General features: G+C 42.3%; 1 protein-coding gene across 4 annotated transcripts in view; it reads left to right on the top strand.

The window, feature by feature from the left end:
- Positions 1-24,372, top strand: part of NPNT (nephronectin) — a 62,225-nt gene that overhangs the window by 26,755 nt on the left and 11,098 nt on the right. For 2 of the 4 annotated variants that reach the window (XM_083756549.1, XM_083756550.1), the window contains 7 exons: positions 1,256-1,348; positions 4,812-4,904; positions 10,544-10,663; positions 12,296-12,415; positions 14,707-14,841; positions 18,407-18,529; positions 22,124-22,588. In XM_083756549.1, coding sequence (XP_083612675.1) covers positions 1,256-1,348; positions 4,812-4,904; positions 10,544-10,663; positions 12,296-12,415; positions 14,707-14,841; positions 18,407-18,529; positions 22,124-22,588 — 1,149 coding nt within the window. The remainder of the gene's footprint in view (positions 1-1,255; positions 1,349-4,811; positions 4,905-10,543; positions 10,664-12,295; positions 12,416-14,706; positions 14,842-18,406; positions 18,530-22,123; positions 22,589-24,372) is intronic. The other 2 variants (XM_083756551.1, XM_083756552.1) reach the window with 1 other exon arrangement.

The raw sequence follows: 24,372 nt of genomic DNA, 5'->3' as shown, positions 1-24,372 counted from the left end.
ATGTCACTGCCAACCTATCAAGTTCCATGTTTTCAGTGTCATCCATGCTAGATACATGGAGATGCTTTTGACAAGAAAATACATTTGCAGTGCCTGTCTAGAGAAGCTTTTAAGGGCTACTCTTCATTTAATTGAAAGCTTCTTCCTTGCCTACAAATAATGAACCAACACTGGATCATGAGGCTATGTACTGGTATATATGGTGAAAGAGGGACCCAACATGTGTCCAGATACATCTGGTTAAGTTTTAATAGCAGGAAAAGTTCAAGCATGGCATTCCAAAATATGCATAAAACATACACAATGCATGCATCTGTAGGATATATTTTAAAAATTCCTTTTAATAACTATCACCTTATTATGGTATGAATGTATGGACTCTTAGGCTCTATACACACTACACTTAGCTTGCAAGCCTATACATATCTGATAATGATAATAATTTTATTATTCATACCCCGCCCATCTGGCTGCATTGCCCCAGCCACATCTGGGCATAAATCCCAATGCACTCAATGCAGCTTAGTTGTAGACATGCATAGGCCTATTATTTTGCTATATCCTTTTTTTACTGGTTCTTCATAGTGCCATTGGAAGTTGTAGTGGACATACAATACATTCCCTCAGCAACCCACATGTCATATTTTGCATTTTAAATTAAATTGCTTAAAAGTGAGGCTAGCCATTTCCCCCCTTGTTTGTGTGTATTTTAATGGAAGCATATTGGGCGGCAGGGGAGAGTTGTAGCAGAAAAGTGGTGAACAGGGAAGGATTGAGCACTGCTTCTTCCCATCACTTCTGTGCTCCAACTCTCTCCTTTACTCCTCACTGGCCCTAAACTATGGTTTAGCAAGGGTGAGGAAATCCAGCTGCTTCCATCACCACCCTGTGCTGCTGCTCCCCAAGTACCTGGAACTATGCATTATGCACATTATGTGCAAAATTGGGCTCATGGCACATCCCCCAAACAAACCACAACCTGTAGGCAAAGGACAAGCTCGTGGATTGTTGGGAGTGACACAGACCACAAGCCCAGGTTCAAACCATGCCTTAGCTCAGGGTAGCATGGCAGCAACAGGCCCAGAGGAGGAGCAAAGCCAGCCATGATATTTGCTCAGTAAGTCTCACTAAACCATGGTTTGGCGTAGCATTTCATGTGAATAAGACCACTGCGTCAAATGCATTATAATCAAATAATGTTTGTGCACCTCAGTTCGACAAGAAGAGTGACAAGTCTGCTTACGTGTATTCACAGCTGTATGTCAGCCTGGATGTAAACATGGGGAATGCGTTGGACCAAACAAGTGCAAGTGTCATCCAGGATACACTGGGAAAACATGCAATCAAGGTAAGATTTATGTTATTTTAAGGAATGTGGTATTGCTTCAAGGTATTGAAAAGAGCAATTGAAACTTGAACTAAATGTTCTGCAGCTAATTCAAGTTTCAACTGCCCTTGGGTCAGCTGACATACTGCTGAATTTAGCAGGGTGAAAGCTGGTTCATATATTTGCAGCCCTATTGGTGATGCCCAAGAAGAACTGGTGGAAAAATATCTATGGCGGTCATTTCCTGCCAGATGCAGTTTATGAACTGGAGTTTCTAGGTCTCCCTGCATGAAAATCACAGCACCAATCACCTACTTGAATTGAATTAGAGCTTCCACCCTTCTCAAAGACACCCACTTGGCAGTTGCTAATACTGCATCCCAGCACAATCCATTTTATGAAAGTATTAAAAAAGGTACAAGATTGTACCTTTGTTGTTAGAGGTACAAGACTGGTTCCTTTCTAAGATCAGGTGTACAGCCTAAAACTTAAAATGCTGGTTTTGATTTAGGTAACAAGGACCTTGCTTTTATGAAAGCAAGTCCCCATGCTAATTTAAAGTATAATAATAATAATAATAATAATAATAATAATAATAATAATAATTCCAGTTTCACTTTGTAATAGCAAACTACCCACAATGACCCCAGTCATATTATAATGAAAAAGAACAGTGTTGTTTAAAATGACCAGTATTGTCAACATATTACACTATTTTTATTCACTTCTCCCCAAAGTATTATTTTATATAGTGCTGAGCACTGCCAGGTACTTAAGGAAGTCACAGCCACTCTCTCCAGCTAGCCTTGATAAAGCTTTCCTAAGCTCATTACAGAAAAGCAAACGAGTGTTTTAGAAAACCTGACAATTTGAGTAAGGTGGTGCTGTACAGAACTGTGTTCCCTGAGAGTTACTAATCCTCTGATGGCATAATGATTTCTAAACGCTTTTTAAAACTCATTTGTTTGCATATATTAATCCTTCCTTGACGAATTCATGGGGAATCTAAGCCCACCCTCCCTGTGACCTCATTTCCTCTGCTTTCTTCTTTTTCTCCATCTTACAGACACTTTGCTATATATATTGTTTTACTATTGGGAGAAATGTTGTTATGTATTGCTTTTATTCTAGAACTTCAGCTCTCAGAAGTGCCCGCCACAAAGATACTGTAGGTCCGCAGCAATTTAAAATATCAAAAACAGAGGAGCTGTTGTGAAACGAGCTCAACAGAGAGAAGAAAGCTCATGCTGATTTTAGATTATACACAGCATCCTGTTGACAAATCTGCTACTTAATCATAGGACTCCAATTCATTTCAATGAGGAGCTTTCCAGTGAGATTTTAGAATCAGCTGATGTATGGGGTGAATAGAATAGAATAGAATCAGCTGGTGTATGGGGTGAGGACTGTGCTTGTACTGATACTATTTACATTTGTTAAAAACCTGCATGTTGAACACAAAGACACATTTACCTCCATGCCCAGTGGCTTTGATATGCTCTTCCTTTCATTGATTTAATCAGGAATCAATTAGAGCTTTGCTAAAGGGTCCAGCACCCTAACTGACCAGATTAAGCTATTCACTCCTCTAGCCCTGGCTGCAAAGAGTTGCCTATATTTTAAACAAACTGTACTTATGAGGCAGAACTGCAGATCACACGTCAAGCAGCCGGATGGGTGTAATTATTGTTGCTTTCTTTGGCATCCACTGCCTGGCTCTATTATAGGTCAATGTCATTTTGTAATATGAATGGCCTTTCCTGAATGGGAAACGTCTCCCCAAATTATTATCACACCATCATCAAATAAAAGTTCTCCTGCTGGAAATGAGATCGGATGGAGTTGTCTAGCTCCAACCGGATGGTGTTGTCTGTGGCAATTTATTTTCACTGCATTTATGATTGTCATAATCCCAAAAGGCTACAATTCCTGTGCATTCCCTTTATAACAGAGTTCTATAAATGTGCAAGTGTTTGTGTGTTAAACACATTTAAGGGTCTTCTCATTAACAAGTGGAAGACAATGCCTTTTCGTAAGGCAGGACTTTTAACATTTATTTCCATTTCTTGCACACTAAACACAGAACTTTGAAATGAAATAATCATGTTTATGTGATCAATTGCTTGCATTAATTAATTAATTAATTAATTAATTGCATACATGACTTCCAAATTCTTCTCCTTTCCCCAACTTAGCTGAGCTGAAGACATTAAAATTTCCCACTTCTGGCAGCTGATGCTGTGAGCAACTGGGTTGTGATTCTGTGGTGGATCTGTAACGTCCTAAGGGTAGAGGGTGTGCATTAGAACTGCTGCCTTAGGCTATAATCCTAGACACCTTTACCTGAAGTGAGGCCAGATGCATAGATGTTCTCATAGGATTGTACAGTAAATTGAGTGAGTAGAAAACAGAAAATCTACCATGTACTTTTTCAGTGACTTTCACATTTGTTTTTGCCATAACACATTTGCATGGTAGCCATGTATCCTACTTTGCAGAGGACAGTCCTCTATTTGACTGGCCCATGTCTGGCTTAAAGATGGTCAGAAGAAGGGAGAGTGGGGGCCTTGAAGTTGCCCACCAGCCATTCACACCTGGAGAATAAACTAAGCAGGCACACAGGTTACCTGGTAACAGACTTCCCCACTACGAGACATATTGGATTTCTACTTGATTTATAGTAATACTGTGGGAGATAGCTCAGTTGGATAGAGCATGGTGCTGATAATGCCAAGGTTGCAGGTTCAATCCCCACATGGGACAGCTGCATATTTCTGCATTGCAGGGGGTTGAGACTAGATGATCCTTCCAACTCTACCGTTCTATTGCATTCTATTTATAGTGTCATTCCTTTTTTATGGTGGTGATGATGACGCATTTCCTCTTTTTAGGACATATAAGTGGTCACTTACATTTCATTTGAAATAATAATCTGAAATAGTCACAGTTCAAAGAATCAGCAGGGCCTCGACAAATCTTACAGTAGAACTAGGAGGCAAACCTGTGGATCCATTTGTGTGCTGGCTAAGATAACAGACATGTGGAGTTTACTGGCCTGTGGTCACTAAACAGCTTTCCCCGAGGGCAGGCCACTCAGCCACTAGCTAGTGTCATCTCTGCTTTTGGAATTGACATAGGGGAAATGATTTTAAACTGTTGGGGGTGGGATAGAATACTAGGTGGACAGAATCTGTATGCAAAGAAAGGGTAAAATAGCCATGAATATCTGCTGATTCTCCCCAGAAAGTAAGCACTTCCACCTCTGGATTAGGAGGGAAGCATAAGTTGCATACAAAAGACTTTCCATGTGCAATCTGTAGTTTGCTTGGTGTTCAGTGTGAAGGTCTATAATGGGATACGCCTAAAATTCTCCTGATCCAGAGCTCCATGCCTGCACATACAGGTATTTGATGGTATTTGCCATGTTGTTTTACTGGGTCTCGGTCTTTTGACTTCTGCTATGCCTTCTCCTCAACATGTGAAGCTGACCACCCATATGCAACCTCACACGACTGGCCCAGCGAACCACATTTTTTCAGCCCTCCAGATCATCATGCAACACATTTCCCGTGGAGGGGTGAGGACAATCCTTTACTTCAGGTGGTGCGTTCCTTCCACCTGCACGGCTTTAAACCCCCACCATGAAACCTCTTGCAAGTGTGCTGAAAGGACAATGAACTCATTTTGGCTGCCATGTGAAAGCCCAGTCTGCAATATAATTGGCATGCAAAGCGACTTTGCTTTGACACTTCCTTGAGGCTGCAATTCTCTCTCCTGGAAAAGCTTGACCTTAGACAATTCTCTTCATTTGCTCTCATAGTTCCCTTCCTACTCAGATCTTTTACGACACATGCTGCTTTTTCTAAGCTCTTTCTCAAACTAAGAAAACAGTCTGTTACCATAGTTGTTATTTACATTTATTCATTACTTTTCACAGTCTCAAAGCAACTTGAAAATCCATAAAATACCAAAGCACTAAAAACAAAATACAAGAAAACCCAAATCCTGCATTGGTTAAGGAAACAGTCTGATTGAAATAGGCCGAAGAATTTTATTTAATAATCATTAATATTGGGGTATTTCTGACACAGATATTAATTTCTGGGTTAGCATGTTTAATGCATGTAAAACATAACATGTACTGTGCAAATGGCAGTGACACATGACCAATACAGGCAGCCTTGCAACTTACAGCATTACATGCCATCCTGACATAGGCATTCATATCTGAGGAAGAGTGGCAGAGCACATGTTCTGCATGCAGAATGACCACGTTCAGTTACTGAATCTCCAGTTAGGAGCATAAGTAGACATTAAGAAGCTGCCATATCTGAAGTCAAATCATTGATCCATCTCACTATTGCCTACGCTGACTGAGGGTTTCAAACAGGAGTATCTCTGTTTGAGGTCTCTTCCTGAGCCACTCCCAGGCAGAGAAGACAGCATTGGGATGGATGGTTAAATAACTTGACCTGGTATTAGAACAACAGTCAAGAAGGCATTTTCTGCACGCGCTGTAGAGGGAAGCAAGGAGCAGATGGGGCTCATCAACCTGGGAAGATAGCCCATCTAGGAGAAGGAAAACTCTGATCCTAAATCTCCACTGTCTTGTGGGAAATCTTCAGGAGAAGAAAAGGGAAAGGAGTAAACTCTGCACAAATCTGGATTGGAGTCCCCAAGGCGGATGGCATCCTGTACGCCTCCTTCTGGCAACTCCGCTGGTGCCAAACGTATTGCTTTCCTTTCCTTTTGGACCAAATCAGAGAGGCCGAGGCGGGGTGGGGTGGAGCTTGTTGCCGGGGCAGCCAAGGACCTCTAAATAAATTGCCCAGGCTTGAGCCCCCAGCGAGGTCATTTCAGTACAGTGGTACCTCGGGTTACAGACACTTCAGGTTACAGACGCTTCAGGTTATTGACTCCACTAAGCCAGAAATAGTACCTCGGGTTAAGAACTTTGCTTCAGGATGAGAACAGAAATCATGCTCCAGCGGTGTGGCAGCAGCGGGAGGCCCCATTAGCTAAGGTGGTGCTTCAGGTTAAGAACAGTTTCAGGTTAAGAATGGACCTCCGGAACGAATTAAGTTCTTAACCGAGGTAACACTGTACTGCTAAAACAGCGGTTTGACTTCACCCCCAGAGGCCCACTCCACTGTCCTTCGAGACAGCGCCAACAACAACCAATTTTTAAAAGTTGCAGTAAGCCACACAGATCCTTGCTCCTGGTTGTTTGTGATGCTCACTGGCACAGTACAGTTTGAAGCTGATGATCAAAATCTAAACGCTCTTGAGCAGTGCTGTATCTTTGCTAGGGCTCCTTGGTGGGGGTTGCAAAAGGAGGGCTGCTGGATGATGTTGCTCAAGCAGCTGCTTTTGCTGTTGGGAAAATTGTGCTCACACTTTAGTCCAGGATCACCTGTTGCTGACAAATTGGGACCATTGCCCTTCCCCCTGCAATTCACACTATAGCATCTCCTCCTCTGTGGGGAAAGTCTTCTCAGTAGTGTCAAAGCCATTCATTGGATGGTACTTGAGATGTGACACAAGGTGTGACATGAATCTCTCCCTATGCTTTTTTTTAAACTGCCCCAGGCTGTGTCCTCCATACACCTGTCACTTCCATACACTAGGAATCTGCAAAGTTAATTGTGTGAAAAGAGGACCACTGCTAGTTTTTTGGGGTGGGCCTTGGGCAAGAAGCTTCCTTTAGGGGACTCACCTCTCTGATGGGGCTCTCCTTCTCCTCATTGTCTGCCAATTTGTCTTCTTCCCCAGGGTCCATCCAACCTTTGCATCACCCTTGTCATTGCTTCCATGCTTAGAGACAGTAGGTGAACAGGTAGACACAGCAAAGAAAAAGAGCGGCAGGATTTGGCACCTCCAGGGCTTAGAGATGGGCACCCAGCAGGTTGTGGTTCTTTGTAGGTATCCGTTGATGCCAGCCCCTGATGCTGACCCCAGATGTATGTCTGAAAGCAGCTTCAGACCAATAATGAAATGTAGGGATGCAATTATATCCTCAAGAGCAAATAATATTTCATTATTACATACAGCACACCACATTATTGTAGGTGGAGTCTTGCTTATCTCTTTGTAGCTCTCATGCAAATATAGCAGCGCACAAGCAGTTGTCTTTCTGGAGTAATTCATGTGTTCACATTAACTGTCTTTCTTCTTGCAATGTGATGTTCAAGCTTAGCAGCCTGCGCTTATATCTGGGACTGCTTTTCCAAAGTGCTGCAGCATCCAACCTGCTCTAAAAGCTTTTCAGTATGCAGCTTTGATGGTGACACTATTCTTGCATTGTTGTTGTTGTTGGTTCCCTACCCCACCCCATGATTGTGAATAGCATTATTGTCATATTGTTTAACTTGGAATAATGAAGGGAAATCTCAGTCAGGAGTATAAGTGGGTTCATTAAAAAAAACCTCTTAACCCCCATTAGAAATTTTGCAAAGTGCAAAGAAGAAAGGAGGATTGCGATAGATGTTGTGAAAAGATTCTGCAAAGTCTTTGAAACTTTTCATCTTAGAAGATTCAGACTGCTGGGTTATACTTCTTCCCCTCTTTTGCCCGTAGAGAAATTGTGCTAAGTGAAATGTTTGGAGAGCCTGTGAAATAAAAAATAGACAAAAGATAAAGTTTCCTGACCTTTTCAGCAAACGCAGCATGTGTGTGCCAATTTATTAAGAGTCTTGCATTTCTCTGACTCCAAGCTAAATGTTAATGTTAGCCTGAACCTGCTCAGTAATAAACAGTCCTCCCCTAAACATCACAATATAAAACCATATGTAAAATGAGTTGTGAAGTGTAGTGGCTAAGAGAATGAGTTGTTTAAAAACCCAGGAAATTCCTGGCTAAACACTATTGAAAATGGATGGCCTTTTCTCTCTTTGCTTTCTCTCTTTCTTTTAGCCTCGTACACACATTTGGCATTTAGGGATAATCATAGTGATCTAATTTACAGGGATGTTGAAAGGATTATTTGTTGACCTAGACAAAGCTAATATGTATATATTTCTCCAATGCAACATTTGTTAAATGATTTCACACACCAAGGAACCAGCAGACAACATGGTGCCCTATAGATGTGCTTGGACTTCCATCAGTTCTAGCCAACATGACCAGTGGTCAAGGCTGATGAAAGTTGAGAGTGTCACAGGGCACATGTCCCTCTTTAAAGTGTCTAGTTCCCTGATTCAGTCATGATATATTATCCTTCCAGGAGCATGGTTGGAGAAAATAGTGGTTGCTCTCACTGCCCCACTGATGAAACCATTTCCCTCTCGAGAAAGGTAGCTGTGCCATGGTTGAAGAAGTGGAGAATATCTTTTAAAGCAGGGACTCCATCTCCCATCAGGCTGAGCCAGTATGGCCTCTGGTTAGAGTCTATGGTAGCTGAGGTCCATCGACATTTGTGGCCACCCCATGCAACTACGCTAAGGTAGTTCCAGGTGATGTATTTTTCAGATGTCCATTGCATTGATTCAGCATAACTGATACTCACAAGGCACATGGAAACAGTGGCATTTCCTAGCTAGTTCAAATGGAAGAGAAAACCACTGAGAGAAATGTCACAGAGCAAAGCCTGCTACACAGAAATATTAAACGTCCTTCTGAAATGGTAAGAAATGTGTGAAAAGAACAACAAACTAGCCACAACAACCGTAAAAAGGTTTTGATGACTTTTCTTTCACTTGCCTGTGTACTATGTGTTCTAAACAAGGCAGAGGGAAAGCTGTTACAAATATAACTTGAAAGTGTAAACCATTTCCCAGAAGAAGCTAAGGCTGCGGAAGGGAAGGAATCACACAATGTTTGTTTAGATTTAATGGAATTATAATGGAGACCCTTAATTAAGCCCCTTGTATTGCTTTTGGCCAGTGAATGGAACACCAGGGGTGGGAAAACAAATGTGACCTTATGCATCTTCCTAAGGTTTCTAGAATGTTTTGCAAGAAGTGAATCTCAAAACATTAAACAAAACTCTAGCACTATACTAGATGCTCGCACTGTCTTGCTGATGAAGCGATCGAATAAAGCCAGCAAAAATATTTTGTGCATATAATTAAAATTCAGCAACTTATAGAAGCTTACTGGAACAAAGTATGAATACACTTCCCAGCAGAAAGACTTAAAGTATGTGCACATTATTCTTAGACTATGCCACTAATAGCTAGCCAATATCATTACACTTGAGTACCAAAATATATTATGCCAGATGGTGTCAGATTCAAAGCTCAGTAGAATGATCCAAACAATACAACAGGTGGACTGGGATTTAGTTTTACTAAGCCACTGCATTATTTGGGAGAGAAAAAGATATGAACCTACTCTATCTGCTGGGTTTAGTTTATGTTCTTCACTTAATATCTGCCTTCTAACCTATAGAGTTTAGCTGAACTTGATTTTAAAGGAAATGGAGCAATTGAGTCATACGTGCCTATCTATAGCCAAATCTATCCTAGGACTGATAGAATGTCAGTCCTAAAAATATTCTGGCAAAAATTATGTTGCCCTCTCCCTTCAGTCTGTTGGAGTGGGGTGGTGGAAGAGGGAGGTAAAAAAGATGGAAGGTGTGGCAGAAAAGGAGAGAAAGAAAAGGGATAGTAGCTAGAGAGAGAGAGGGGGAGAGAAGGAAGGAAGGGGATGGCAGAAAAGAAGAGCAAATGGCAGAAAGATAAAAGGGATGACTCCACACACTTTTGATTCTGGCCCCATCCCATGCTGACTTTGATTCACTGGCAGGTAGCCCCTGACAGATTAGCCCTGTAGCCCTTGACAGACAAAAGGTTGCCTGTCCATGTTCTGAGGGAAGCTGAACCATACACTCCATACTTAGAACTCCTCCTCTCCCCAGCCAGCCAGCTTTAATAATGATTATGATTTACACCAGCCCAGACCTTAGGAATCGTTAAACTGATGCAGGTTAAGTCTGGTGCCAACAAAAGCCTTGACTACAGCTACATAGGCAGGAATAATTGATGTGGGATGGAAGTGGAGAGTGTGCAATGCCTCTATTGTTATGGGATTAGAAGTACTGCAAACAGACCGTCCTTCTGACTATATGTAGGTATGGGAATATATTGCAAGAGGCATTTTAGGATCAAGGCTGGTCTGGGTTTGAGAACCTTATCACTACCATCTTCTTCAATTTTAAAGATGCCAATATGCAATGCCTGCTCTGTTTTTGATTCCTCCCCTCTGTGCCCTTTTTAGATCTCAATGAGTGTGGTCTGAAACCAAGACCATGCAAACACCGGTGCATGAATACCTATGGCAGCTACAAGTGTTATTGTCTGAATGGATACATGCTTATGCCAGATGGATCATGTTCTAGTAAGTCAAGACCCTTCTGTTTAGGGTTTTTTTTAATTGATTAAAGAAAATGTTGCCGCGAGTAAAGGATGAACGGTCTGCTAAACTGGAAAAGCAAACAATAAAAATGGAATAATTCATCCCATTATTTTTATTATTGCAAGATATATGGGATGGACAGAGCAGTTTCTTTGCAGCCCATGTTCATCGATAAATCTGTTCTGTCCTGTTTCAGAAAATAATCACATGAAAAATATAAATTAGTGTTTCAGTGTTTGTGTGTGTAAAAATATGGGGTTGTATCCAATGTCAGTCATAAGCAGAGTAGACCAACAGTAATTAAATGACATACCTAACTTAGGTCCTTAATTTCAACGACCCTACTCACAGTAGAACTTAGTTATATACAGCCCTTGTACTTCGTCATGAACTGTATGTAACTAAGTTCTACTGTACTTCGTCAATGCATGCATTTCAAAATATATTTTATCTTAAAATCTACATTCTTGATGAATTTTGGTTTGGGTTTTTTGAGCCAAGAACTGAAAGGCAATATTTGGAGTAGTAAAGGACAATTACTGTAGCTTCCAATTCACACATTTGTCTGGGTGGTGTGGATCAGGTCAGTTAATTTTGGAGTAGGCAGAAATTGAATTTCTTCAAAATATACAAGCACAGCCTCTCTTTTACTCACAATCAGCTCATTTGGGAATGTTGTTCTTAGCAAGAGCTGCAACATACCTGGCTGCATGTTACTGTACAATGTAAACGCAACTCACTAAAACTGTCAAGCGCCTGCTGGTTTCTGTGTTTGGAAACCATAGTACAAAACTCCCCAGGGGCCAGGTTCTTCCTTTCTCTTACAAAAGCGAATATTTTGAATACTTCACCACACCAAGAATGGGAGAGGGAATGACGGAACCTTCCCTACAGCCAAGAGATTAGATTTTAGAAGGAGGGTTTCAGATAAAAGCATACCAGTTTCTCCTAAGAATGGAAATTGCTTTTCATTAGTGAGTTCACTGAAAGATCCATTCTGCAAAAACCCAGCGGCCAACCTCTTGAGTAATTTCAAGGTACAGAAAGTCACAGGGTGGTTACAGATATAGCCATTCTGTCACATGCTTTTCCCATATCAGTACCTGGGACTGTTTGACAGAAGAATACGGACAATTAAAATCACCACAGGATAGGGTGGTCATTTGAATAATGGACTCCCTCTATACTGGAGCTTTGCTGTACAACAGCCTTCTCCAACTGGGTACCCTGCAGTTGTTTTAGACTACAACTCCCATCAGTGCCTTCTAGCTTGGCCAGAAGTCAAGAATGATGGCAGTCTTAGTCCAGCAACACCTGGAGGTTCACCAGATTGAGGATGGTTCCTGCACTAAGTAGGTAAGATCAAACAAACATGTTTTGTTCTCCAAGAAGCCCTGTCTATCTAACTCCATATTGTCTACAGTGACTGGCAGAAGCTCTCCAGAGTTCCAGGCAGGCAATCTCTCACCTTCTTACCTGGAGATACCAGAGATTAAACCTGGGAGCTTCTGCAAGCAAGACACATGCTCTACCACTGAGCTATGCCTCCCTTCCCCAATCTCACAAAGCCTCTGAAATATTGTTGATAATTTCATTTGTATGATGTTCCCACAGACGCTCTCTCATGTTCCATGGCAAACTGTCAGTACGGCTGTGATGTCGTGAAAGGGGAGGTGCGGTGCCGTTGTCCTTCCCCAGGCTTGCAACTAGCTCCTGATGGTAGAACTTGTGTAGGTAAGTCAAAAGTTTTAAGCGTGTTATTTCTCCCTTTCATGCACACTGGGAAATTCTGGGCAGCAGTGGTTGTTGTTGGCCATTGACACTGGTGGGTGGGAGACAAGACACATAGCTTTACATGGAGCTACATCAGATGGTTGTTTGGCTGAAATACACACACACACACACACACACACGGTTGACCACACTGCTTTATGGTTGACCATCACCAGGAGCGATGCCTTGATGCCTTCCACATGCGCTACATCAGGAAGATTTGGGGGATACCATAGCAGGACAGAGCCTCAAACAAAAATGTGCTCTCCCAAGCTCACATTCCCAGCATCTTCACACTCCTGTCTCAGCGACATCTACACTGGCTTGGTCACGTCCACAGAACAGAAGCTGGCAGGATCCCCAAGGACGTGCGTGCTCCATGTGGAGCTGGCTTCTGACACCAGGTCCCTTGGCAGACCAACTCTGCATTACAAAGATGTCTGCAAATCTGACATGATAGCTGACAACACATGGGGGAATCCCTTGCAGATGACCACAGTGCCTGGAGACAATTAGTCAGGTCATGTATCTACAGCAGCGACCAGAGGAGGAATGATCACTAGGAGGAGTGTAGAGGGAAAAAATGCCATGGTACATCCCGTCATCTGCCCCAGGTGCAACAAAACATGTCTCTCCTGTATTTGTCTCTAAAGCCACAGCAGGCACTGTAACTCTCCAATGGTTTGACTTTACCCCTGAATGTGCACTCTTTTATTATCTCCTGAGACAGACGGATGCCAGCTGCAAAACGCACACACACCCTTAAAGCACATGCTTAAAACTGCCCATTTTTACCTGAGACAGACTATATATTTTGTTGCCTATCCTTTCTGCGTATGTACTTGAAAGTACTGTAACTCGCACTGTGATCAAGGAAGCTTACTCCTAAGTGCAGCCTTCGCCAACTTATTTTTTCCTGATAGACTAACAAGAGCAGAGCTAATTAAAAAGCTGGCAATCCTGCTGCCGCTTTGTCATCTACAAAGACGACTTAGGTTATATGTTGCAGGGGAGAAGCACATGAGCTGACACTTTGATCAGGCTGGATACAGCTAAACTAGGGGTGGGTACCATGCGTCTAGATGTTGCTGGATTACAGATCCTATAAGCCCTCAATCTTGGCCATGCTGGCTCTGGGGCTGAGGGAAGTTGGAGTCCAGCAACATCTGGAGGGCACAAAACTATACATGGGTGTTTTGTGTGAGTTCACCCAGTGACTTTTAATTAAAATTAAAGGCAATATCTAATAGTGAATGAATTGATGCACATCAGCACTGGGGGGAAAGGGAAAGGTCAAAGTCTCAGAGTGGAGTTTTGAAAATACTGCCTGACACATTTTGAGAATGATCTTCTGAGGAGCAAAGGGTCACTGTATTTCTTACCCTGGTACCTCGGCAGAAACAATTCACTCAGGAAATATTTTTGTGAAAGAACATTTTCATGACTGAAGGAATGTTCCCTGAGTGAGTTTATTCAACTGGTTCAACAGTAATATATATGAAGACCTTTTGCCCCAGGATTGATCGTTCTTGAAATGTGTCGGACAACTTTCAGACTATAACAAACCACCTATTTTAAGCATGAGTCTGAGGCTTTGCATCTTTCCCTTACTGCCCCCCAACAAAAACTGTTGCTAATGCCCCTCAAGTTTCTCCTACAATCAGTACTTCACCAAAAATCACATGGGTAACTGTATACTATACTAAAATCTATTCAGGTTTGGGAAACAAAACTGAACTGTGTTACTCCTACATCCAGTTTTACAGACGTTTTAAAGCTCTGTGTCTAAGCTTCGTGGGGGGGTTTTGGATTCTGGCGTTTTCCTGGGCAGACCTGCGTCTTACTGCTGAATTGGAGCAAACAACAATCTGCAAAAAAATCTGGTTTTAACGCAGTATAACGTGGATTTCCCCAAGGAAAGCTCTGGGACAATAAAACTCCAGCACTCATACATGGAACTTTAAAGTCCAGTCCTGTACCTAGAACTGTGGCACAAAAGGAAAGTCTTGTGTGTGACCTGAGTTTGGGAGGGGAGAGCCTTGGAGAAATGGGTGCGGAGAGACAGAAAAGTTGAGCATGGATATGCCTTAAAAACAAAATTGTATTTTCTGTGAGGCAGTTTAAAACACAAAGCTAGAGCAAAAGGTAATTTCCAAAAAGTATTTTTGACCTTCGGGTTTTGTCGCATGAACATACTTTTGAATGTACTATGATTAAACCTTTTGGTGAAATTAATGGATTTCTACTTGTAGATGTGGATGAATGTGCCACTGGCAGAGTTACCTGTCCTCGGTTCAGGAAGTGCGTCAATACCTTTGGAAGCTATATTTGCAAGTGCCATAAAGGATTTGATTTGATGTACATTGGAGGCAAATACCAGTGTTACGGTAATGAAATGAGCTGATCACAAAAGCATTCCTAGAAGAAAACTGTGTGCAAAATATAATGTTACTCCAAATCTACCTACTTATTACAGGAGGCATAGGCAGTCTTCCCTTCTGTGATGTGCACAACAGCCCATCAAGAGACCCACCCCCCAAAACACAGTAGCCCTGCATCTTCAATGCAGCTCCACCACCACTGAGCCTCTGGGCTTGCCGATCAGAAGGTCGGTGGTTTGAATCCCCGCGAAGGGGTGAGCTCCCGTTGCTCGGTCCCAGCTCCTGCCAACCTAGCAGTTTAAAAGCACCTCAAAGTGCAAGTAGATAAATAGGTACCGCTCCGGCGGGAAGGTAAACAGCGTTTCCGTGCACTGCTCTGGTTTCACGAGAAGTGACTTAGTCATGCTGGCCACATGACCCGGAAAAACTGTCTGCAGACAAACGCCGGCTCCCTCGGCCGGTAAAGCGAGATGAGCGCTGCAACCCCAGAGTCGTTCGCGACTGGACTTAACTGTCAGGGGTCCTTTATCTTTACCTTTATTGAGATATGCAGGTCTATATCTCCCATAATGTGTAGTTCCATCCTTAGAATACAGAAACCTTCCCTCACATTGGGCTAGAATTGATGTCTCCATTACTTGTCCCATTTTTGAGGTCGGGGAATAATACTGCAAAGTCCACAAACTCCTCTCTGGTGGATAAAGCAGTTCAGACAGCACATCGACAAATCTGCATAGTCCCCGTTTTTCTGTAACTGCACAGAAGTTGTCTTCAATTCCTTAAGAGTTTCTTGAGTGCTAATTTTTTAAAAAAGTATTGCATTCACACTAACTGGCATTACAGCCGATACCTCATCTTGATGGTCATGAGTTTTCTCGTTCCCAATCAGCCTGCTTAAAACGGAGACAGATTCCAATGTGATTTGCATGTGGTAGAATACTAATTTAAGATTTACTGAGATTTAGGGGATAAGAGGCTGTGGAAGGGAAAGATTTTTTATAGCCGCTGCACAAACTCTTCACAATGAACTAATTTGCAAAGTCCTGAAATAGCTAACGTAGGCCTTATCCATTAAAATAATCTATGACCTGTCAGCAGGATTTTGTTCTTGCGAAGACCCGTGCATATAAGAAACTTTTTGGTAACACAGTGACCTCTCCAACAATTCCTGTGCAAATAAAGGTCCACCTTCAGATTTATTGCAGGCTCAGGTGCAGAGAACTCTTTGCCGCAGAAATCCCGAACGTTGCTATTGCTGATCACCACTGAGCAATCCGTTACTGAGGTTTTTCGAAAAGATTTTTGACAAACTGGAAGCTAACACATGCATTAGGCTCCACTCCCACCTGAGGAGAGAAGACGATATGTGGCATTTAGCAAGCATCGGCCCTATGGTAGCAGTTGTTAGTCATCTAGCTGGCGTCACTGCTTCTGCTGTTGAAACTGATGATACCACATACTCCTCCATGCTTCAGCACCCAAATAGGGGCCCAGTACCTCATAACTTGGACTAGACCAGGGGTCAGCAAACTTTTTCAGCAGGGGGCTGGTCCACTGTTCCTCAGACGTTGTGGGGGGCCGGACTATATTTTGAGGAAAAAAATGAATGAATTCCTATGCCCCACAAATAACCCAGGGATGCATTTTAAATAAAAGCACACATTTTATTCCTGTAAAAACACCAGACAGGCCCCACAGAGATGCATTTTGAATAAAAGGACACATTCTACTCATGTAAAAACACGCTGATTCCTGGACCATCTGCGGGCTGGATTTAGAAGGCGATTTAGCCGGATCTGGCCCCTGGGCCTTAGTTTGCCTACCCATGGTCTAGACAACAACAGGAGTGTTGCACAGCTGCTTCAGCGACCCCACACCACAGTTCCTCAGGGAGAACTGTGAGAACGTGCAAGCAGTAAATTAAAAGTGCTGTATCTCAGGGTTCAAGCATCTGCTTTGCATGTGAAAAGTCCCAGATTCAATTTCTAGCATCTCTAGGTGAGGCTGGGAGATGCCCTTTCCTGAAAGCCCAGAGAGCTGCTGCCCGTTAATGTGGCCAGCCCTGAGATCTTCGGATGAAGGGCGGTAGATAAATTAAATATAATGGTGATGAAAATGCTGAGCTAGATGGATCAATGCTCTGACTCAGTAGAAGACATAAAACTTTCCTAAAACTTTCACCCAAAAGATTGGAATCCTCAAAACATTGGCCAAACTCCTGTAAATAACCAATATTTTTCCCAACTGTTTATGGAGGAACCACGTAGTCAGCCAAATATAATTTGAATCGAGTGGACTTTGCACATCCTAATATGCATTTGGAAGTGTGTTGAATGTTTTCATGAAGCGAATTACTAGTTTTTTTTGTTGTTTTGTTGTTTTTTAAAAAACATATATTTATTTTCTTTCCCACTTGTAAGTTATAATTAGAATGGCCTAAAATGTCTCAGCCATTCCTTCTTGGCTGCCTGCCTACAGAATTTCCAATGCCTCTTTAAAAACCATTTACTAAAAATATGCAAGCATTTGCTGCGGCAGAAGGGTTACTTCCAAAGATTATTTTGAACATCAAGTGTTGGGGCTGGGCCTCAGAATACTGATAAAGTCAATCATTTGTCAACTTCTTTTTATTTTCACAATTGGTGTTTCAGTATGTTAAAATATAAATACAATTTCTTTCAGGGATGGGAAACCTGTGGCCAGTGCCAGATTTACGTATTAGCTAAACAAGCTATAGCTTAGTGCTCCACTCTCTTGGGAGGCCCCCCAAAATTTAAAGGGAAAAAACCTGGATGTACATTTCCAAAATATAAGATAAGAAAATAAATAAAATAAAACCTACATACAGCAACAGTATTTTGTGTTGTGTAAGCTCCCATGATGTAAGTACAGTGGTACCTTGGGTTAAGTACTTAATTTGTTCTGGAGGTTTGTACCGTACTTAACCTTAAACTGTTCTTAACCTGAAACACTACTTTAGCTAATGGGGTCTCCTGCTGCCGCCGCGCTGCCGGAGCACGATTTCTGTTCTCATCCTGAAGCAAAGTTCTTAACCTTATTAGCACTACTTCTGGGTTAGGGGAGTCTGTAACCTGAAGCGTATGTAACCTGAAGCATATGTAACCTGAGGTACCACTGAGGTACCACTGTAATAGGCCGTGCCTGCTAGCCTGCTCCCTAAAATATCACTGGTTTGCTCATTTCTATATACAGGGTGCCCATAAATTACCATACTGAATATTCGACAAAACAAAAACAAAAACAGTGACAATTAGTTGTTGACAAAGGACAGCTGGACATATAAAGGGCCCCATTACCTCCAGTAGCTTAAACCTAAATCCTGGCTTGTGGCCCTCCTGATGTTGGTAGACTCCAACTCACATCCGTCCCAGCCAGCATGCCCAATGGTCAGAGATAATAGAAGATCATCAATAACTGGAGGGCCACAGATTACCTATTCCTGATTTGCTTCACTATTTCAGCAAGCAAGAGAATGATAATTGATGTTCAGTTTTAAAATGTGCCCTATGATTGCTATCACAGGAGTTTCATGCAATGTTTTTCGTTTCAGACATAGATGAATGCTCACTTGGCCAATATCAGTGCGGGAGTTTTTCACAGTGTTACAATACACAGGGATCTTACAAATGCAAATGTAAAGAAGGATACAGAGGTGACGGAATGAACTGCATAAGTACGTAATGATCATTTTCTTCTTGAATTCCAAATCCCGAAACATCGCCAGGCATCCTCGTGCCATCACACTGATCTAGTGTATTTAAAGTTTTATGAGCCTTGATATGCCAGTGTAAAAATAAATTTCCTCAAGCACTTTTCGTTTTTAGATTGAAAAGCCAGTGGTCGTAGTTTGCAGTTACATCTCTGTACATTGCTCTAATTGTTTTAATGTTTTGCAGTCTGCAGCTTTTCTTAGGAATATGGTCTGCTTGCCGAAGCCTTTCCTGTTGACTGTTATTAATGCTTTTCCTGTCATGGTGTGCATTGCATAAAATTGTAATTCTCAGTGGTTAACTTTAGCAGATCACACACATCTCTATGATTTCATTATAGAGTTCAAGTACTAAGCAATGTGGTCTTTCTTAAGAAGCCTCCCCAGCCATGTACGCCCTAGTCCCTCTTTGAGTTGAAAGCTATTTTCCTACTTTGCACTATCAGTTGCTTTTCACAGCTCAGGGCCTCAGTGCCCAATTTAGGAAGCCTCCCTTGAAGCATACAGTTATAGTTTGATCTTAACTGAACATTTGGAAGTCATTGGCTTAACCCAGTGGAGTCTGGTCAGGTTCAGTGGCAGAATGTGCAGAAAGCTCCAAATTCAATGCTTTATAATTAGGATTTTCAGGTAGCAGGTAGCCCTCTGTCTGAAACCTTGGAGAGGTTAAGGCCACCTGAAAAGAAGACAGAGTTTGGCCAGGTGAACCAATGGTTTGATTCAGTATAAGGAAGCATGGTATGTTCACTGTTTTCGCTGAAAATAGTTATATGTCAAGAAACACAGGAGGAAGGAAGAAAACCTTTAAAGATGTCTTTATAGACATCCGCATTTGTAAATTCTGTTCCCCAAATTACTCCTTCCTGTTGTCTGAAGCATGTTGAAATCTTTAGGGACTTTGCATGGTACAATCACCTCTGAGTTTGTAAAGTTGGAGAGTTTATAAAGTTATAGAAGCAAATAGTAACTTCTGTTTCCTGCATGCTTTTGACAGCATGTGACTAGCTTTTAAGAGAGATCTGAGAATCTGTGCAAGAGAAGCTGCTTCTGGCTTCTTTGGCTTTGCTTGTTGGGAGGGATTTTCCGCATGTGAATTAGAAACGTGCTTGCTTATTGTGAAGAAACAAGATTGGTAGTGTGGTTATTGTTGGACTGCACGGACACCTAACTTGGTCCGTCAACCTGCATGAAAGACTTTGATGGATCCAAATAGGTGATTTTCAAAGATGTCTTTCTTTCGAGAACGCGACTGATAGTGCTAATCTGATAGTGCTAAATCTTTCACCAGCTTTCGATATTATTGAAAATGAGACGGGTTTTGGCTCAGCTGAGGCGCATGGCAGAGGTGAACGGGATCCTTTTAATGTGCTTCTCTCTGAGATGGCATATCAGAGGGAAATGTGGGGTAAGGGATGGTCTCTGTCTGTCTTTGTACCGTTCCTAATGCAGTGAGGCTTCAACCCTTAGACGTTTGGATGACAGATAATCAATGTAACGGTTGCAGCAAATGATCAATCCTCTTCCTTAACAATAATTCCTTTGTGGGTTTCTTCATTTTTGTGCGGAAGTAAAGATGTCGTTATAGCTTTTCAAACACTAAGTGTCTCAGTCATCTGAAAAGATTATTTGTTCTATGTCAAGGCTAGATGGCTATTTGTATCTACCTTATAGACGAAGCCTGTAAACTACAAAAAAAGCACATGTTAAACTTGCTAGGAAGAAGCTGCTAAAAATGTCCTCCCTTCAATCCCGATTACATCACCCAAAGATGACCCTTTGAAATTAATGAACATGGGTTGACTCTGAGTGGAACTTTGTTAGACACAATACAAAGTCTAGACTTAACCTGCTGTGTAAATTGTCACATTGCACTGTGAATCTCCAGAGCCTTGCTTCACATTTCTAGTGGCTAATGCCAAGGACACGGGAGACACAGATTGTACCGTGATGGCCCGAATATAAGCCACACCTTTAAAATTGGAGGGTGGGAAAGGAAAGTAAAAATAAGAAATACCCAAATATAAGCTGCATTGCCAGTGGCCTTTCCCCTTCCTCACTCTCTCCCTTCCTGGCCTTGGGGGAGAGGACGGGGGACTATGTGCGGGGCGGGCGCCATTTTGCCATTCTCCTGGCGCTGTTTGCCCCATGGTCCTGGCTGCATACTGTAAGGTTGCAAATTTGGGGGGGGGGATGAGGCTTATATTCAAGCCAATACGGTAATAGAAGTGTTCCAATATGTTTTGGTGTACATCCTAAGAGTAGGGTCAGAGACAGCTTGAGTCCCTGCACCAATGCTACAGTGTATTGATGTTGCTTAGCAAGCACCACCATGCAGCCTAGCTCTGTCATGCAAGACTATCCTGGTGGGATGGGGCTATATCACAACATGGGTAATTTAGGCCTACAGAAACCGCAGAGGAACTCTTTCTAAGTATAGAATCACATTTCAGCAGCAGGGACTCAATTCACACCTTATGGCACTGCAGCTTAGGCCAATTCATATATGTAGAACTCACCCCACCCTGAATAAATACCTTAACATTTCAGCCAGATAGTCTTCTTCTTATAGTTTTTCAAAACTTATAGTTTTCCTTCACTTCAGAGGTATTCATGTACACTTTTCATGTGCTCAGTTTGTGGGTTCTTGAGTGTGTTGGTTGTGTCAGATTTGATTCGGTGTTTTCAAACACATCCCTGAAAAGACCATGTCCTATACTGTGGTCTGTGGTTGACCAGTGGTCCACAAACTTCATTCAGGTGGTTTGCAGCATGTCTATAAAAATATAATGAAAAACCAGCGTCTAGCACAGAGCGTTACAATTGCTGCCACAGGCAGAAAAAAAATATCTAACTGGTCCACCAAGATCCTCAGCAATTTTCAAGTGGTCCATGGGAATAAAGTCTGGGGACCATTGATCAGCTTGAACCTTGCACACTATTCTCATTATTATGAAAGGGTGTGTATGAGCAATAATATCAATCACATTTCAAAAGTAAAAGAGAGGAGGAAAGGAACTAGTATTAACAGATGCTGTGAGTAATGCGATGCTGTTCATATAATGTGATGCTGTTCATATAACCAAGCCCCCTCTGATCCTCCTGGGCCTTCACATCTCACTACCTTTCCCCCAGGTGATTTAGAGCAGATCTTCCAGATGTCATTGGACTCTATGAGCCCTAGCCAGCTTGGTTAATGGTCATTGAACATGGGAGTTGCAGTCCACCAAGAACTGGAGGGCCATAGGTACCCCACCCCCACTTTAGAGCTTCAGAGGTCACAGGTGGCACCTTAAATTGATCCCTGCAAAAAAATTGTTTACCTGCAGGGTTAATCCTGAACTGGATTAATACAATCTATGTTGATTGCTATGGTCAGCAGTTGGGCTGCCACATTTGTACAGCCCTGCTGCAAAATGAGGTACATGAAGTATACCCCCAAATGGCTAAGTGACTGGTTTAAAAGTTCAAATTTGGTCCATAAGTTCTGAATATTTCAATTGTGTCCTTGGTATGCTTTGCATAGAGAGATAACATCATCCATGTGTTTTTTGCCTTCAGCTATTCCCAAAGTTATGATTGATCCATCTGGCCCACAAACGGTATTTAAGGGAAATACAACCTTTCCTAAAGGCAGTGGTGGCATGACAAATAGGATACCTGAAACTGGTGGTGTGAGGCATCCCATCAAACCACCGAATGCTCCAGCTACAGCGAGGCCTCCTTTCAGGACAACAATGAGACCCAGCCCAAAGCCAACCACGAGGCCGACACACAAACCAATTACCAGGTTTGTACCCAAGCCTGCAACCACAAGGCCAGCTTTGAAGCCAGTGACAAGACTCCCACCAGTCACAAGGCCCCCTACGCCGCCTCCAACTCCGCCTAAGCCTATAACGACAAAAACACCACGACTCACAACTAAAGAGCCGCTGCACTTTCCTAGTGAAACCACAGCTCCGCAGGGATTCACAGTTGACAACAGGATACCAATCGATCCTCAGAAACCACGAGGAGATGTCTTTAGTAAGTACCACCGAATCTTTTTCTATCAATGAACCTTGCCGTTCTGTACATGAAAAACATTTGAAGTCTCATGCAACACACAAAACTGTACATAGCTATAACTGTAATTCTGGTCACTCAAGGCCTGGGGGGGCCTTGTGCCATAGCTAAAACTGGTAAATCAACTGTGACTTTGGTTAAATGCTTTTTTTTTAATGAAAGCATTTAACCAAACATCTGGAAGGCAAAGAATTGAGCAGGTTGCTGTGTTATGGAAAGTTTCTTCCACTTTACGACTGAATGAAACGAGGGACACGAAATAGATAAAGCGGTGACTTTATTGGCTCCATTTCTATTTTCAAGTGCAAGCTTTTAAGTGGCACAATGCTCTTATCCATGAATTCACAGAGTCATCCCCTCGGTATTTATTGCTAAGCAACTGCAAAAATCAAATTAAAAATAACTTTTGATTCCTGCTTTATGGAATGTGCCCACCACAAGGAGACAGGTTTAAAGCTCGTGGTGCTGTAAAGATGCTCCTCATATGAGGAAGTATCTTTCGGAGAGCTGTATTGATACTGCATTACTTTTATGCCAAGTTGACTTCATGCCACAGATGACACTTGCTGGCTTGCTCATTTTAGCATGCCTGCCAAGAAATACCCAGCACTCTGTTTCATCTATAGCACCAGGGCTGAGGTTAATTATAGAGCTTGGGGTTGGTATTTGGACAAGTCTTGCTCTTCAGCCTCATAAACAGAAGCATTGCTGAGCAAAATAGTCTGTGCGTTTTGTTATCTTATGGCAGATGGACAAGTGCATTCCTTAATGGCTTTGGGAGTGATTTTGGCTTGGCTTCAGCAACTCCCAGCAGCACAGTTTGAGGCATGTTAAGCTCTTCCCCTTGTTGAAACGACTATCTGGTTTGATATCTGTTCCTTTTAAGTACATGCTGCAGATATGAAGGCTTGATAAACTGGGACAGAAGAAACAAAACACGACAAGAGGTTTAAGGAAAATGAAGTCACAACCTGGAACGTACAATTCTTGTTGAAATAAAGAGGAACCATACTGCGATTCCCATTCATTTCAAGGGTGCTCATGCAGGCACTGTGCGCAGTGTGACCAAAATATTGCTTCTGTGTTGGCATTTTTAAAAAGTGCCTCCTTTCTGTCTGTTTTTGGAAAAGAATATTGTGTTGTAAGCATCTTTCAATTTAATGCATCCAAGAACAGTTGTACCTCAGGTTACAGACGCTTCAGGTTACAGAACGTTGCTTCAGGATGAGAACAGAAATCATACGGTGGCGGTGCAGTGGCAGCAGGAGGCCCCATTAGCTAAAGTGGTACCTCAGATTTAGAACAGTTTCAGGTTAAGAACGGACCTCCGGAACAAATTAAGTTCTTAACCTGAGGTATCACGGTAAAAGAATAAGTTATAAGTACATTTGTACAGATAAAGTATTTTCAACGCTGTGGCTGACCATTCAAGTGGTCTATATTGTAATGTGCTTGTGGCAGTAAAGCCACAGTGTGATTGGCAGCCAGGGTAGCTTGATGGCATGGAGTGCTCACAGGTTCTAAGGCAGGGGTCAGCAACCTTTTTTCAGCTGTGGGATGGTCCACTGTCCCTCAGACCATGTGGTGGGCTGGACTAGATTTTTTTGGGGGGGGAATGAATGAATTCCTATGCCCCCAAAATAACCCAGAGATGCATTTTAAATAAAAGCACACCTTCTACTCATGTAAAAACACCAGGCGGGCCCCACAAATAACCCAGAGGTGCATTTTAAATAAAAGGACAC

The sequence above is a fragment of the Podarcis gaigeae genome (assembly GCF_964106915.1).
Source record: "Podarcis gaigeae genome assembly, chromosome: 9".
Classification (NCBI taxonomy): domain Eukaryota; kingdom Metazoa; phylum Chordata; class Lepidosauria; order Squamata; family Lacertidae; genus Podarcis; species Podarcis gaigeae.
This window is presented reverse-complemented; position numbering and strand designations above follow the sequence as displayed.